Source organism: Macrotis lagotis, chromosome 5, assembly GCF_037893015.1.
Source record: "Macrotis lagotis isolate mMagLag1 chromosome 5, bilby.v1.9.chrom.fasta, whole genome shotgun sequence".
In the NCBI taxonomy this organism is placed as follows: Eukaryota; Metazoa; Chordata; class Mammalia; order Peramelemorphia; family Peramelidae; genus Macrotis; species Macrotis lagotis.
In genome coordinates, this window is record NC_133662.1 from 15,198,828 (window position 1) to 15,216,566 (window position 17,739).

Genomic DNA, 17,739 nt, shown 5'->3' on the forward strand with positions numbered 1-17,739 from the left:
GCATCAATATTGTGATCCCTGATGGGATGGCTAGGTGGCACAGAGGATAGAGCACCGGCCCTAGAGTCAGAAATACCAGAGTTCAAATCTGACCTCAGACACTTAATAATTACCTAGCTGTGTGGCCTTGGGAAAGCCACTTAACCCTATTGCCTTGCCAAAAAAACCCTAAAAAAATTGTGATCCCTGGAGATAAGAAGTGGTAGAGAAAAGACTATTGAGCTAAGGAGGGTCAGACTGGCCCACGCAATAGTGAGCATCCATTGTATTACCATCCTAGGTGAGGTAAGGAGAACCAACCTCAAAGAAAAGAAACCTAAACCTAGATGCATATTTAATTGTAAGGTAGAATTACTACTATTGTTTTCAATAGAATGTTTATTTTGTGTATGTGGAAATGCCCATACATATCTGTGATTTCATCCATGTAGGGAATCTGCAGTGATAAAACTCCCTGCATGGAGGTGGATAAGTGTTTAGAGAACTATGGAGGTAATTGAGAGTTTAAGTGCTTTTTTTCTAGGGTAACATGCTCAACAAGTCTTAAGAGAGAGGACTTGAACCTAGAGCTTCTTGATTATGAAACCAATTCTGCATCTAATGAAGTAGAGCTGAAGGTTAACTAATCTCTTTGTGATGATGCCATTCTCAGCCTTCTGGAAACAGGACACCACAATTCCCTTCACTGACTTCACCTGTTGCAAATACTGAGTTCCAGCACCTAACAAGCTACCTTGTATCCAGTGGATATTTACTACTTTGGGGTTGAATTAAATTGTATTTTTGCTCTCTAAACACTTGCTCCAATACCCCACTTCCCCCAAAGAAAGCTAAAATTACCAAGATGCAAGGTCCCGGGGGCTGAGCTCTACCAGAAGGAAATAAGACATTGGCTAGGAGCAAATCTTCCCCATTTGCCCTTTTCCAGGGAGATTAAGAATAACAGTGACCTGATTTCCTGCCAAAATTGAAATGGGACATATTTCAGGGTCATTTCTCACAGAAACTGGAGTGGTGATCTGGTGTTACCTTCTAGCATGGGAGGCAGAGTCGGGGTGGATAAGCCAGCATCATCCCCGACCCTCCACTTCTTTCCCAGGATAATAGCCCAATAAACAATGTTGATGACAACAAAGGCTGAGCCCTGCTAATGCCAAAGTGCACTTTTTAAAATGAGCTTGCTGTTCGTTCTTCCTGCTCTCCTGGGGACTGTTCCAGTAACGTGCTTGGTGACAGATGTTCTTGATGGCTCTCACAGACAAGTGTTTGTGAACATCACTTGGGCTGATAATGACATGCCGGGCATTTCACTTGACTTTCTCTTTCACTGTGTATCAGGGATGGAGCCCCTCCTCCCTGGTCTCTCTGCCCCCCCCCCATCTTTCTGTCTCTGTCTCTCTCTCTGTCTCTCTCTCTCTGTCTCTCTCTCTCTCTGTCTCTCTGTCTCTCTCTGTCTCTCTCTCTGTCTCTCTGTCTCTCTGTCTCTCTCTCTCTCTCCTCTGCTCTGTCTCTCTCTGCCTCTCTATTTATCTCTGTCTCTGTTGCTGACTATCTCTGTCTCTCTCTAAAAGATTGGAGAGGGCTCCCTTCCCATCCAACCTAACACTACTTTCTTTCCAAATATTGTTGTCAACACAGCATGATCTTTAGCATCAAAGGTCCAAGCCCTAACACTTCCTTATTATGTGACCAACTCCCAATTACCTACTTTGTAGATTATCTTCAGCAAGTGTTCAGACACAGAACGAAATCTTTACTGCCCTACTTTAAACCACTCCCCTCAGTCCTACCCTTTCTGTTTACTGATCTGGCGAACCATGCTCATTATAATATCATTCAAAAACAAGGCATAACTATGGATAAATAAGGAGTTAAAGTTGCCAAAAGGCAAAAACAAAATAAGAAGGAAAAGAAATCATGTGATACAATTCCAAAGGCAAACATAAATGACTTATATTCTCTGTGATTTGAGTGGGAATTTTTTTGTGTCGCTCCTTTCCTTTTTTAGCTGAAAACATCAAAGGATCATAACATATTCAGATCATAGCTAAAGCAAGACCCAATTCTGGATTGGGAGAATGTTTCAGGGATGGCCAAGTCAATCAAAATTAATTGCCTATACTCTTCCCCCCCACATTGTGCCAAATGCTGCAGATACAAAGAAGGGCAAAAAAAAAAAATCCCTGCTCTCAGGAAATTTCCAGTCTAATGTAGGAGAGAATACCAAGAAGTATGTACAAACAAGTGATAAACAGGAAAAATTGGACATAGTCTCAGAGAGAAGGCAATAAGATAAAATAACTAGGGAAAAGACCTTTTGAAGAATAGATATCCAAGCCTGAGGAAATTCTCTGACTACTCACTACCTGGGTTATCATCAAGCAAATAACTAAGCAAATAACACTAAAATAACATTAAATGCCTTCTATTTGTTGAGAGTAGGGGATACAAGTACAAAAGAAAAACAATTCTTGTCCTCAAAGAACTCACAGCTTACTGGGAGAACACATGTTTAGAGGTGAAACTAAGACATGCAAAATAAATTTAAAATAAGGGCCTGAGCAAGGGTGGTGGTCATATAGATAGAAAGTATGAGAGATGTTGTGAAGATAGAACTGAACAGTCTTGGCAACAGACTAGTTCTGGTGTTAGAGAGAGGAAAATCTCAAATAAGGAAAGGCTGTGGAGTAATAGTGGGAGCAGCACAGTACCAGGCCTGGAGTAAAAAGACCCAAGTTCAAATCTGACTTCAGACAATACTACTCGCAAGTAAAACCCTGCCCATCACTTAACTGCTATTCTCAGTTTCTTCATCTATAGCATTGGGATAAAAATAACACCTATCTCCTAGTGTTTTTGTGGAGATCAAAGGAGATAATAATTATAAAACACTTAGTCCCTGGCTGGTATTTGTTGTATAAATATTGGTTGTTGTTATAGTGGTGGCATAGTGGGTCAAAAAGAGCTGAGTTTGAATCTTGCCTCAAATATTTACTATTGACCCTGAGTATGTCATTTAACCTCTATCTGCTCAGTTTTCTCTACTGTAAAATGAGTGTAATAATACTATCTACATCCCAGGACAATAACATTTGCAAAGTACTTTGTAAACCTTTAAGTATATATAAATGCTAGTTGTTAATAATAACAATATTATTATTATTAATGAGGGAGTCTGAAAATGGTGGTGAGGAGCAAGCAGCTTGCCTATTTTTCCAGACCTGGCAAGAAGAAAATCACGACGATTTACATAAAGGATCAGGGAAGGTAGCCAGGGATGCAGCTAGGATGTAGCTAAAAGGCACAATGAATAGAACACTGAACTAAACATCAGGAATATTTGAATATAAATCTGAACTCAGATACTTGCTTACTGTGTGTTACCATTGGAAAATCACTTTAACTTCCGTCAGCCTCATTTTCCTCATTTATTACATGATGATAACCATAGCACATGTTCTCTAGGATTGTTGGGAAGATCAAATGAGATATTTGCCAACTTTACAATGTATGTAAATGCCACCTTATTTTTATTATTATATAGTGCCTTATGGGAGAAGTCAGGTTTCTAGGAGTTTGAGAAAATAGATGGACACCTAGGTAAACTCAAGAATGACTATGGATGCTACAAAATCCCCAAAATATGTGGCAGTAGAGTGAAAATATTTGTAGTAATGGTGAAATTCTCTTGAAACCATAGAAAGGAGAGTAATGAATGAGTTATTAATAGTAATCTGTATTTCCATAGCCCTTCAAAGTTCACATAGCATTTTTCTCTCAATAGTTCTATGATATAGACAGGGCATTATTATCTGTGATTTTCAATGGCCCAGGGAACTCCCTCTACCAATGGTACCTTCTCTGCAATGAAAAACCTTGGAGATATGCTTAAAGCACTGAAGGATTAAATAACTTGCTCAGAGTCAAAAAGACAGGATGTGTCAAAGAAGATCAAATCTTCCTGGATTCAAAGCTATGTGTCTTCCATAGTCCCATGATATAGATGAGGCAATTGAGGTTAGAGAGCTCAAGTGATCAGTCCATAGAAACTTGTTGAGTAAATGTTGGAACTAGGATTTGAATCCATGTCTCTCCCCATCTCTTCATGCAACCTATTTTCCATAGCAAGGCACTGTCTCTCATAAACTCACAGAAGAATAACTTCTGTGGTTCGCATTGTTCTACCTCAGGCTGGAGCCTTGGAGTGATTCAGGAAAGCAACTGAGTTAAAGGATGGGGACTGGAGAAAAAATCATATAATTATAGAACTCAGAGATGGAAAGAGCCTTGAGAGGTCATGTAGTTCCATCTTTTACCCAGGGTAGGAATCCCCTTGGCAACATCTCTGACAAACGATCCAGTCTCTGTCTGCATATACCCAGTGACAGGGACCTACTCCCTGATGAATCAGCTACATGTTACATTGCTGAGGCACTCTGACTGTGAGAAAGAACAGTCTTTGGTGCAGGAAATGTCTGCTGCCCTGCTGCTCTGTTCCCTTTACTCATTAAATTACATAGAATCTACCACTTTTCCAATGTGTCAGATATGCATATATGTGTATATACCCATGTACACAATGCAACCATACATATCCATTACACACGTGTATGAATCTATACACAGATCCATGCCAGGTCATGTATGCATTGACATGTGTATATGCAGGAGAGCAAAACAAAAGTCACTAGATATATGTATATATTCACACATGGGTGTGTATATATACACACCCATGTGTATATACATGTGATTTTGGATTTATATGTATGTATATATGTATTAAGAGGGGGACACATTCTGGACTCATAAGATCTGGGGATGGATTCTGCCTTACTTTCTTTATGACCTAAGTAAGTCATTTAGCTTCTCTGGAATCTTGTCTGAAAATAAAAGGGTTGGACTAGATGGCCCTCAAAAATCCCTTTTGACTAGAAATCTATGAACCATCCCCTGCTACCCCCCATCACTCACCTCAAGTCTTCTCTTTTCTAGGTTAAAAAAAGTCTAATTAACAGGAAGATAATAAGTAAGTTTTAAGATTTTAAAGGTAGAAAGGGATTCCTTAATCTTTTCATACAAACCCTTCATCTTATGTGTTCCAGGATCACAGAGGGTCAAACTCTTCATAGAATCACAGGTTTAGAGCTGGAAGGGACTTTGGAGACCATCTAGTCCAACCCCCTCCTTTTACAGATAAGGAAACCGAGGCCTGGAAAGATAGATAAAGATATATAAATAAAGCATTGATTAAATACTATGTGCCAGGGACTTGCTAGATGCTGGGAATATAAATAAAAGCAGATAGTAAAAAAGTCCTGTCTTCAAAGAGTTTATTTTGTAATGGAGGAAAATAACACATAAAAAGGAGCTCCAGATAAAGGAAGAAATGCTGCCAGGAGAGAAGTGAGCATGCCTGGCCAGGGCATTTTCTCAAATGGAGATTCTGGGAAGGAACTTATCAATTAGAGGAAGGGGTCATGGAAGCATCTCCCAAGGGAAATGGTGACAGAAAAGCCCAGAAAGTCAGGAGCAGTTTCAAAAGAGAAGAGCATAAAGTGACTTGATCAGGATCACACAGCCAATATGTAATAGAAGCAGGATACATAGTGGCCCAATATCAGGCAGATAGTAAATGATAGAGGCAACAGTTGAACCCAGGTCTTCTGAGTTCAAAGATTCATTCTTTCCACTGCATAACACTGACTCCCTGAGGCTAAGGAGTCTGAATTTCAGAGATGTGTGATCATTTGCTCAAGCTTGCATGGATAATAAGTGCAATGATGGCTATCAAACCCAGATTTTCAGACCCCAAATCAGTGGTCCACCTTCTGTGTATGGTTTTATGTTTCTGCACCCTGATAATTGTCTTCTTCTGGACACTTTCTAGACAGTCAATTCTCTCTTAAAATATGCAACTCAGAACTGAACATGATATTGCAGATGTCATCTGATGACAGAAGAGCTAAATGGGATATCATCTCTTACTCTGGTTGTTCTATTTTTATTAATGAAGCTTTAGATAACATTAACTTTACTGGCTACCCATCATTGATTCATTTTGAGTTCACAGTCAATTAAAAATACCTAGTCTTATTCACTACTGTACTCAAGCCCCATCTGTGTAGCTAGCTAGGTAACACAAAATCGTGGAGACAAGAATTTCTAAGTGTAAATGCAGCCCCAGATATTTACTAGATGTAATCACTTAACCTCTATTTGCCTTGTTTTCCTTATAAGTAAAATGAGGATAAGAGTAACACCTACCCACTGAGGTTGTTGTGATATAATATTTGGAAACTGCTTAACAAACATTAAAGGATAAAAGAAATATATCAAATAAAGCACAATTAAATAGTTAAATAAAATTAATTATAGCTATTAATATTATTATTATCTTCATTCTTATGTAATTCTTTTTCCAAATGAAATGGAACACTTTACACAAATCTTTGTTGAAATTCATCTTGTTTGAATCATGAGATCATATATTAAGAATTGAAGCAGTTAGGCTTGTTTTTACAGATAAGAAAACTGAAGCTCAGAAAGGTTAGGTGCTTGCATAGGATTACATAGCTTCTATATGCCAGAGATAGGGTTTGAACCTACATTCTCCTGACTCCATGTCCACCAATCTATCCATTATACAATGGTAACTCCAAACTACATCATGCTTCCTACAATTCTACCTATCACTTAACCCTGATGAAATCTTCTTGGCTCTTGATTTTGTCAATGAGTATGCTAACCTTTCCTTTCAAACTGTGTCATCTCTGAATCTGATAAACATATTCTATCTTTATTTAACTGACAAAAAAAATTTTGGTAAAATCAAGGCCAAAGACAGCACATCCCATCAGATATTTCCTCTTAAAAATCATTTTAATTCACCTAAGTGCATTATTTTAATATTTGACCCATGTCCCTCCATATTATTGGATATTATGAGACTTTGTCAAATGCTTTGCTCAGTTTGGAATACACTCAGGCTATAATATTGCTTTGATCAAGAAATGAAAATTTATTTTTGTCATGTCTTATTCTGAGTGAATCCATTTTGACCCACATTGATCATCACGTTCTTTTCTAAATGGTTGCCAATCACCTGTATGTTAACATTTACCTATTTAATGAATGTTTATGTATTGATTGATTTCTCATCTTTCCTAAAGAATATTTAGTACCCATATCACTGTCAAAAAAGTATCTAAAGAGGCTGTATTGCAGGAATTATCCCAACTATTCTCCAATTTTTTTTAATATTAAATGCTGCATTTTATATACTTAAAAAGAAAAGCCAGCTGTACAAATAGAAATTTGAAGTTTCATGTTTCATGTTTCATGCTGCAGTTTTTTCTGCTCTACTATGTGTATAAAAATGCTCATTCTACTCAGTAATGAAATTCAGCATAAACAAACAAAATAAAGAGAAAATGAAAGGAAGAGAATGAAAGAAACAAAGAAAGGAAGATGGAAAGACAATAAATACCATCCTCTTCTTCTGCTCTACTATGTGTGTGAAAAATACTCATTCTCTTCAGTAATGAAGTTCAGCATAAAACAAAATATAAAGAGAGGCAGAAAGAAAGACAGAAAGAAGGAAAGGAAGATAGAAAGGAAGGAAGGAAAGAAGGGAGAGAGAAAATAAAGAAGGAAAAAGGGTGGAAGGAAAGGAGAGTGAAAAGGAAGAAAGAAGTAAAGAATGAAAGAATAGAAGAGAAAAAGAAGGAAGGATGAAGCAAGGGTAAAAAGAAAAAAGAAGAAAGGATGAAAGGAAGGAAACAAAGAAAGAAGGGAAGTAGGGCCTCACTAGATTAGGTAATCTCTAAAGTTCCTTCTAAATCCAAGTTCTAATATGCCAGTTTGGTCCATTCTGAATTTCTAGAAATCAGTCAATCAATAAATATTTGTAAACTGCCTACTGTATTCTAGGAATTGTTCACATATAAAAAAGTAAAAAGTCCTTACTTGCAATAAATTTACAACTTTAATAATCTATGACCTAAGTAAGGCCTGTACTTTCTATAACCACCATACCTCCTTCCCAATCTCCAGTCCATCTATTCTTACCTATTAGTTCATAGACCCTGAGTTCCAGCTCTATACCATTATATAGTTATATTTATATCTTTCTATATTTCTTTTCCCTATAGATGATATTGATGCATACATATATATGCATGCATATTTATATATACACATACATACATATATGTGTGTAGATATGTTACATATATACACAAACACATATATGCTTAAGTCATGCTTTTCACTGTAGTGAAATATCATTGTTTCCTGGTCAAGTCATCTCTTTAATCAGAGACTCATGATCAGATTCTTCCTTTTCATAAGAGAATAAGAGGAAAGAACACACTTTACTTCAATGACTAGGAAACTAGTTGGCAGGTAACTGAATATGGTGTGGGGGGAGGGGAGGGGCAAACAATGTAAGATCTGGGCAGCAAAGTCCTATCCTATAGTTGTAGCAAATATCTGTGTGTGTGTGTGTGTGTGTGTGTGTGTGTGTGTGTGTGTGTGTCTGTCTTTGTGTCTTTGTCTGTGTGTCTACATGTGTGCAGGATGTGCAGCAAATGGGAATAGGGATGAGGTAGCAAGGGTTGGTTTCTTCTCTCAAGGTCCATTATTGTTCATTTCTTTCAGTTCAGTTTCTTTGTGACCCCATTAGAGGTTTTCTTGACAAAGATCCTGGAGTGGTTGTCCATTTCCTTCTCTAGTTCATTTTTAGATGAAGAAACTGAGGCAAATGGGGTTAAGTGATTTGTCCAGGGTTACATATCTGAGACTGGATTTGAACTCAGAAAGATGAATCATTTTGACTCCAAAAACAGTACTCTATTCAATCTAACTGCTCTAGGTCAAGGTCCTCCTTACCTCCACAAAAAGAGGTATTAATTTGCTCACTTCAAATCCACTTCAAAGGGGTGAGGGGGAGAGTGAAGGAAATAGAAGGGAACAAGCAATTATTGAATGCCTATGTCCCAGGTATTTTATAAATACCTCATTTGATCCTGGAGAGGGAAGGGAGTTGTTGGAGGGGACTAGATTATATGACTGGATTTTTTTTGCTTTACTAAACATTAACTATGACTTAGGAATGTGCCTTCTACCTAAAATTATAAAGAGATTAGTAACTGTCTCTCTCTCTCTCTCTCTATATATATATATATATGTGTGTGTGTGTGTGTGTGTGTGTGTGTGTGTGTGTGTATAATTTTTTTCTTTTTATTGCAATCACTTTCCAATGACACCAGAACAAATCTAATCCCTTTTCTCTATGAGAGATAATCTTTCAGATATCTAAACATATTTGTCACACCCTGCTCCATGTCTTCTATGGGATGAGCCTCCCAAGTTCCTTGATTGATGCTTACATGGCAGGGTCTCCAACCCTTTCACCTTCTTGATTACCTACCTGCCTCTATACACAGATTACAGTCTGTCAATGTCTGTCCAAAAAATGGGAAGATTTGAGTTGAATACAGGGAGGAGATAGGAATTAGTAAGGGCCTGAAGTTTCCATTAACCTACTCAGCCTATTTCTTTTCTCACATAGTAATCTTTTCTTTTTCTTTCGACACAAATCACATCAACAACATGATGGGGCTACCTCTCCCTCCCACTTTTCCTTTGGTGCCCTTTGAAGATTTCTTTTGCTCTTGGAAGCTGCTTTTGGTTCCCTTTTCCATCTGATTTTAGTATAAAAACTGTGGATGAAGACAAGGGGAACAAATTATATGACTTGTCCTGGTACATAAACCTCCCATTAAATTCCTGCCTGGTCTTCCCCCTTTGCCCTTCCTCTTGCCATTCTCTTTCCAGCCCCTTGCTCACCTGTAGATTAAAACCTCGTCATCTGAGCAATTGTACTGCAGCTGATACATCTTCACTCGGGGAGCTGATTTACTCACTGACCACTTGACCAGAGCTGAAGTAGTGGTCACATCAGACACAAGCACAGCTCTCTCTGGTGGCCCCTTGGAGGCCTCCCCACCCCCTGCTCCTCCACCACCACCTCCAGTTCCGCCCCCTCTGCCAGCCTTGCTGGAACCAGTAATGTCAGAGAGGCGAGATTTGGGGGATGTGGTACGGCTGGTGCCATTGCTTAAGTGAGGCAACTGGACAATGGATACCTCCACAGTGGCTGTAGCCTCACCAGCTGCATTGGCAGCAATACAGGTGAAGGCACCATAATCCTGTGAGGTGGTAATGAGGATGTCCAGGGTACCATTGTCATAGGCAGCAGTTCGAGATGTGTTTCCAATGAGGCGGTCATCTGGGGCCACCCAATGAATTAGAGGACTGGGGTCTCCAATGGCCTTGCATTTGAGTGTAGCAGCTTGGCCTTCCAGTACCAACAGTTTGTGTGTGTGCTGTGTGATGAGGGGAGGTTCACACATAAACTCCTCTTCTCGCACATGCCAGAAATATCGGCCCTTCAGGCTGGCTGGAGAGCCACATGTCTCCAGGTCATCATCCCTATCTAGACGTCTCAGCCATAACAACTCACAGTTGCAGTGCAGTGGGTTACCCCCAAAACTGAGAGACAAGGGTGGAGTGAAAGGTGTGGCAGCCAGAATGGATGACTGGGAGCGGGCAAAGATGGCATCTGGAGGCAACTTCTGTAGTCGATTGGAGGTGAGATCCAGGCGAGCTAGCTTCTGGAGGTCAGCAAATGTGCCCTCAGCAATGTGATCCAGGAGGTTATGGTCCAGACTGAGCTGATGAAGGTTGACCATGCGTCGGACAGAGTCCCAGGGCAACCCACGAAGATTGTTGTAGGAGAGATCCAGATCCTCTAGGGTGAGCAAGAAGTCCTCAAAGGCGTCATCGGCGATGTTATCTAGCTGGTTATTGTTGACAATGAGGTGCTGGAGGTTGACCAGGCCACGGAGGGTATCCTCACTGATACTTGGCAAGCGGTTACTGTCCAAATGCAGTGACCGGAGACTCTCCAAGTCCAAGAAGGAGAAGGGCTGGATGTAGCTGATGGTGTTCCTAGACAGTGTCAGGTCCACCAGCCCTGTCATGTTGGCAAAGTCCTGGCGGCTTATGTGGATAATGAAGTTGCCACCCAGGCGCAACTCTACTGTCCGACGGTCAATGTCTGGTGGCACAAAAAGCAGCCCCTTGGAGGGACACAGTGTCCCTAGGGATTCAGAGAGATTCTGGCAGACGCAGTACTTGGGGCAGGCATCAACAACAGCAAAAGCCATGCCAAATGCCAGGAGGCTGCTGAGCAGGGTCTCCATGGTCCAGTCACTTGAGCAGGGTGCCTGGAAAGAAAAAAAAGTAATTAGAGCTAGTCGACTGCTTTCTTGACTCCACCCTTGGAACTTGGGAGTCTCATAATTCCTAAGAACATATTGAAATTTATTACACAGGTAGAATAGGAATGCTGGATATAGAGCCCTGGCCCTGGAGCAAGGAAAACCTAAATCAAAATCCATCCTCAGACATTTACTGGGTAATCCTAAGGAAGTCACTTATCCTCTGTCTATCTCAGTTTTCTCAATAAATAGGGATAATAATATTACCTACCTTCCAAAGTTGTGAGGATCAATTAGGTGGTTATAAATCATTTGGCATAGTGCCTGATACATAGTAGTCACTTCATAAATTTTGGTTTCTTCCTTTCTTCCTTCGTTACTTCCTTCTTTCCTTTCTTCCTTTTTTCCTTTCTCTCCATTTCATGTGGACTGGAGGTTACTCATTAAATTTTTGCATTGGAAAGAGCACTGGCTTTCAATGCAGAATACTTGGATTCAAATTTCATTTCAGTGACAAATAAACAAGTCATTTAATGTCCCTGAACCTCAGTTTCCTCATGTGTAAAACAAGGGGATCTGACTAGATGGTCTCTGAGATCACATCAAACTGTTCATCTATGATCTTATGGTCCTCCAGAAGACAGTTACCAGCACAGAAAATCTACAGTCACAGAATAGTCCAAAATTCATTTCTGTTTAGAGCTAGAATAGGCTTGACAGATTCTTTAAGGGGTTTTATGCATTTGTTTGCATTTAAAGAACAACAGAATTACCTTTCTAACAAGATTAGGCTCAGGCTGATATTAAAATGAGTTTGCATTCCCTTGGCTCACACTAATGACAGACAATGAGGAAAAGTGTCTCAGAAAAGAAAAGAGGTGGAGAAAGATAGCTTTGACAAAGCAGACAACCCAAATAAAGATAATGGAGAATGGGCTTTTGTGTACAAGGTTGCTAGTGCAGTGAATAGGTCAGTGGATTTGCAATCAGGAAAAACTGGGTTTGAATTCTGCCTAGGACACAGTCAGATGATGAGAAGCAAACCTCAGTTTTTTCATCTGAAAAATGGAGAATATACTACCAGCAACACCTGCCACCTTACAGGCTTTTTGAAGGGCTCAAGTGAAGAAAAGGCTACAAAATCCTTTGCAAACAATGAAGTAGGGTAGCTAGTGGATAGAGCACCAGGACTGGAGTTAGGAAGATGAGCTCAAAATTAACCTCAGATATTTACTAGTTGTGTGATACTGGGCTTATACTTATACCTATTTGCCTCAGTTCCTCATCTGTAAAATGGGCATACACTAGAAAAGGAAATGGCAAGCTCCTCTAGTATTTTTACCAAGAAAAAAAGTGGCTAGACCAGAGTTTATAAGGCCAGACATGACTAAACAACTGAACAATAACAGCAAATGTTAAATGTTAGCTATGCCAATTATCTGGTGATAAGACCCTCTGCCTTAATAAGGCTCATTTTCAGACATTGTACCTACAGTTCTTCATTGGGTCTGTATGTGATGTGAGCATGCTTCCTCTTTGATCGTCTCCTATTTATCCTGTATATATCTTGCTTGCACATATGATTTCCTCATTAGACTGTTAGCTCCTTGAACGTAGGTGTTTTTTCATCTTTCTTTGTATCATCCACACTTGGTACAGTTTCTGGGACATAGAATGTGCTTAATTAGTGCATGTTGACATGCATGACTTGATGTGTTTAGGTTGTTAAGATTTTCCAGGGCTTGGTCACATTGGTATATACTTCAAGACTTGGATCTTCTTGCCCCTTTTCATGATACCATAGAATCATCATACTTTACAAACTAAAGAAGCTTGAGAGATCATTTTAGTTCAGCTCTCTCCAAAGCATGAAACCACTCTACAATATCCTCAGGTGGTATTCTATCCAGCCTTCCCTTAAAAACTTTCTGTGACGGGGAACTCACTACCTTACAAGGCAGCTGATTTCACTTGAGACAATTCTAAATGTTAGGAAGCGTTCTTCCTGTTGAGCTTCTTGCCTATAACTTCATTCAAAACTCATCTAGATTCACTTCTGCCAAGGAGACTTCCCTGATTGACACCATCCTATCATAGACTTTCCCTTACTTTGAATCCGTCAGTAATTTATTCATGTGTATAGTTCATCACCTGCCCTATAGTTATACATGAGCATCATGGACAAATTTCAAAAATTTTACTTGATGTGAGTGCTAAGGTCATTGCTTATCAGAGTTGAGATGTTAGGGATAATCCTGGCAGTCAAACAGCACAATTAGAGAGGGCAGGGCCTGGAGTCAGGAAGATTTGAGTTCAAATCCAGTCTCAGACACTTAATAGATTTATGACTCTGGGTGAGTCACTTAACCTCTGTCTGTTGCAGTTTCTTCAACTTTTAAATGGGAAGAAATACCTCAGAGGGTTGTTGTGGGAACAAAATGGAATGTGACTTGCCCAGAGCCATACAATTGGAGCATATATGAGCACTATGCGTATAACCTTAATAAATATTTCTTCCTTTCCTCCCTCCCTTCCCTCCCTTCCCTCCTCTCTTTCCTTCCTTCCTTCCTTCCTCCCTCCCTCCCTCCCTCCCTCCCTCCCTTCCTTCCTTCCTTCCTTCCTTCCTTCCTTCCTTCCTTCCTTCCTTCCTTCCTGTTTGGAAAGAGCTCTCTCAGATCTTAAAATCAAATGAATTTGAGTCCTATCTCTTCCATTTGCCAGTCTGAGGTCCCTGTTATGATGCTTCTCTGAGCTCTGATTACTTCATCATTCAACTTAGACTAAAATTTAGAGATGGAAGGAATTGTAGACTACTGTCTCCTAAACATTTAAATAATGGGAAACACCAACAAACAAATGCCAAAACACTTTTAAGCTTAATTTGTTTTATTAACATTTTCTCCATCATATTCTTAAGTCTAGGGAAACAAAAAATCAAATCCTGATTTGTAGTAATTATCCATTTCTAAGGTATAAATATGCTCACACTGAAAATTTAACAATTGACTCTGAGAGTTAAAATAGCGCAATCTCATCTTTTGTATATAGCCAAGGAAAATAAGATCCAGAGAAGGGATTCTACCACCTAAGGTCAAAGATGGTACAATGGAGAGAGTGTGGGACCTGAAGTCAGGTAGACTCATCTTCCTGAGTTCAAATACTTTGTCAAATGTTTATTAGAGGTGTGACCCATAGCTAGTAACTTATCCTTTTTTAGTCTCAATTTCCTCATCTGTAAAATGAGTTGGAGAAGGTAAAAAAGATACTCCAATACTTCTGCCAAGAAGACACCAATTAGGGGCGGCTAGGTGGCATAGTGGATAAAGCACCTGCTTTGAAGTCAGGAGTACATGGGTTCAAATCCGGTCTCAGACACTTACTAATTACCTAGCTGTGTGGTCTTGGGCAAGCCACTTAACCCCATTTGCCTTGCAAAAATCTAAAAAAAAAAAAGACACCAATTGGGCCCAGGAAGAATCAGATACAACTGAGCCCCAACTACAACAACAAAAAGACAACACAACTAGTATGTAACAAGATCAAGGTCAGGTTTTAAATCTAGATCTGATGACTTTCCACTATTATTATCCTACTTCTGTTGTAATTACTGATAACTTTTCTAACTCCCAATCCCATTTTCAAATGAATAAATTGAGTTCTAAAGAAGAAAATTAAATACCTAACAAGTCTTTATGAAGTGCTTAATATAAATTAGATATCATGCTGAATACTGAAAATACAAATAAAATGAAAAAATAGTCAAAGTTTCCTAGAAGCTTACATTTTAATAGGGGAGAAAAGCCATATATAAATGGACACTTCCAAGATGCATATAAAGTAGATCCAAGTTAACTTTATAGAATAAGACATTAGCACCTGAGAAGACTGAAAGAGACCTCTTCCATAAGGTAGTGCTTGAGCTGAGTTTTAAAGGAAACCAGAGATTTTAAGAGATGTCAAAGAAGAGGGAAAACAGCTCCTGAGCACAAACTTATGCCTTACAGTATCAGTAAAAAGCAGATGAGGACTTGACCTTGGATCTTTGGATGCTAGATCCATAAGTAGTCTCCACATTTCCTCTTGTATGACAGAAGCTGCTGTTGTTGCTGCTGTCACTTCTGCCCAAGCCCTTTTCCCTGTCTCTCCCATTCTTGGCCTCCCTCCCAATCCTTTCCAGTTAGGGAGTAGAGGGGAACTGGTAACCCTGAAGGGCTTTGGGAAGTACACTCTGCATCCTGCAAAGACACCCATCACATTGTTCAAAACAGTTTTGTCCTTGTAAATTATGCTAAATAAACCACATTTAAAAAATAAGTTTATAGAGGATTAGCAAGTATCTAATGAATGCAAATCTGTGACATAATAGAGCTGGGTAAATATATTTTAAGTAATCAGCATGGAAGATTACTGACAGAGAGCTGACTATTGAATCTTAATTAAAATTGTATTCTGAGAACCGTCACTTAATACATTACCCTAACATTCAAAATGATAAACAAAAGGCAGCTTAAAAAATAATTTGGGTGGGGAAAGAAGGAGAGAGAAGAGATGGATACAAGTAATTAACCCAAATCCTGGGATGGCTCCCCTTTACTGAGGCAAGATTTGTCACAAACTAGAGATGGGGAAGGGGGGGGGAGAGGAAGGGAGGAAGGGAGGGAGAGAGAGAGAGAGAGAGAGAGAGAGAGAGAGAGAGAGAGAGAGAGAGAGAGAGAGAGAGACCCTAATCTTCTCCTGTCCTCTCTGAGTATCATCCAAATGAGGCCCTGGGGAGAAAAAAAAAGTGGAGGGAGAGATTTGAAAAGGGGAAGAGGGTAGGATTATAGATGAAGTTGTGATCATAGTAAAAAAAAAAACAGCATCAGACTCAAGAGAGGGAGACCCTGTAAAATGAGAATTGGTGTCAAATATCAAAATCAACTACAATGGAGGAAGTCATCTGAAGAAGAAGGGAAAGTTACTCTGGGTAGAATATGCAGGAGGGACAATGTGGGAGGGCAGCAGCCATGAAAAAAAAGAGAAAGAAACTGAAAAAAGAATTCATTTAGGACGAATGGAGTTTCCCTGGGGTCTCTGACTATTCTTTCATATCAGACTGGGAGCTCCCCAAGTGCAGATACCAATAATATTTCCTATTAGAGTGGTACCTCTCTGAGAGAAGGGACTGTGTCCCCTGTGTCCAGGAGCTCCTTAGGGCAGGGAAATAACATTCTGGGAACTCCCTCTTCTTCACCTGTATCTATAAAGAATAAATCAGTTTGTTTCTGCTAGCAAGTTAAGATTGAATTAAGCCCTTTGTTGTTTTAAATTGGACTCTCTATAATAATCATAATCATAATAGCATAATTCTGCAGCATTTCTTCTTAAACCTTAAAAATTTTTTAAAGTGTTTTCCACACAATAACTCCATTGAGGTTCATTAAAAGAAATTATGTCTTTAATTAATTGTGAGCCCTCCCCAGGGTAAGAGTTGGAAGAGAGATAGCGTCCTTGTATTTTGCCTTCCTGGGGGTAGTTCCAAATCAGCATGTAGCAGACTAATAGCTAAAAAGTGTCGAAATTTTCCTTCCTCCTCCAAATTTTCTTTAATCACTTTGTCTGGTCTTTTTTTGCCCTTGTCCCATTCTATCTTTATTGTTTATTTGTACGATTTTGAGAGTAACTTTCTGCTAGATAATCAGCTGCCTGAAGGTAAGGGTTTTTTTTTTTAACCTCTGTAAAAATTCCCTAGCACCCAGTCTCTTTTATAATTAATTGATCAATATTAATTGCTTAATTGATTGGGTATAATTTTGTGGTTATCATTTTTACCATTTTTCAGATGACAGAACTGATACTCCAAGGAGAAAATTACACATGGTAGTCATACTGCTACTTTCAAAGATGAGATTCAAATTCAAACCCAAGTTCATAACAACCACTAGCCTTTTCATAGTACCTTGTTGCCTCTTACACCTTTTTTTTTTTTTTTTTTTTGGTTACTGAGATAGTAACATTTGAAGGGAAAGAAGTGACTCTTCAGGTCCCTAGTTGCTGTAGCTTCTCTGTGAAGCTGCAGGGGACCAGCTTATGGTAATAAGTTAAGAAAAATATTGTGGTGAGCAGCGAGCAGTGAGAGAAGAAAGCCATTTCAGTGAAGCGGATGGTTTATTACAGAAAAGACCATTCCTTAAAAGCAAAGAGGAGAAAGAGGAAATGAGAGACAGGCAGAGATAGAAAGGGGAGGATGAAGGAGGAATGGATAGAAAGGACACAGAGGAGGAGAAAGGAGGAGAGGGTAATGGAGAAAGGAAAAGGGAAGGGAAGGAAAGAAAAGGAAGTAAGAGAAAGAAAATGGATGGACATAGAGCAAGGAAGCATAGAAAATGAAGAAAAGAAGAGGGGAAGGAAGGGTGAGGATACTGGGGAAGAGGGAAGAGAAAAAGGAAAGAAGAAAGGTTATTGAAGAACG

General features: G+C 39.4%; 1 protein-coding gene across 2 annotated transcripts in view; it reads right to left on the reverse strand.

Annotated features, from left to right (window-relative positions):
* Positions 1 to 17,739, reverse strand: part of LRFN2 (leucine rich repeat and fibronectin type III domain containing 2) — a 148,034-nt gene that overhangs the window by 51,161 nt on the left and 79,134 nt on the right. The window contains exons 2-3 of one of the 2 annotated variants that reach the window (XR_012478519.1): positions 9,853 to 11,294; positions 5,085 to 5,212 (exon numbers count right to left, since the gene is read on the reverse strand). Coding sequence is in view for 1 of the 2 variants with exons in the window: in XM_074236863.1 (XP_074092964.1) it covers positions 9,853 to 11,270 (1,418 nt within the window). In the remaining variant the exon portion in view is untranslated. The remainder of the gene's footprint in view (positions 1 to 5,084; positions 5,213 to 9,852; positions 11,295 to 17,739) is intronic. The other variant, XM_074236863.1, reaches the window with a different exon arrangement.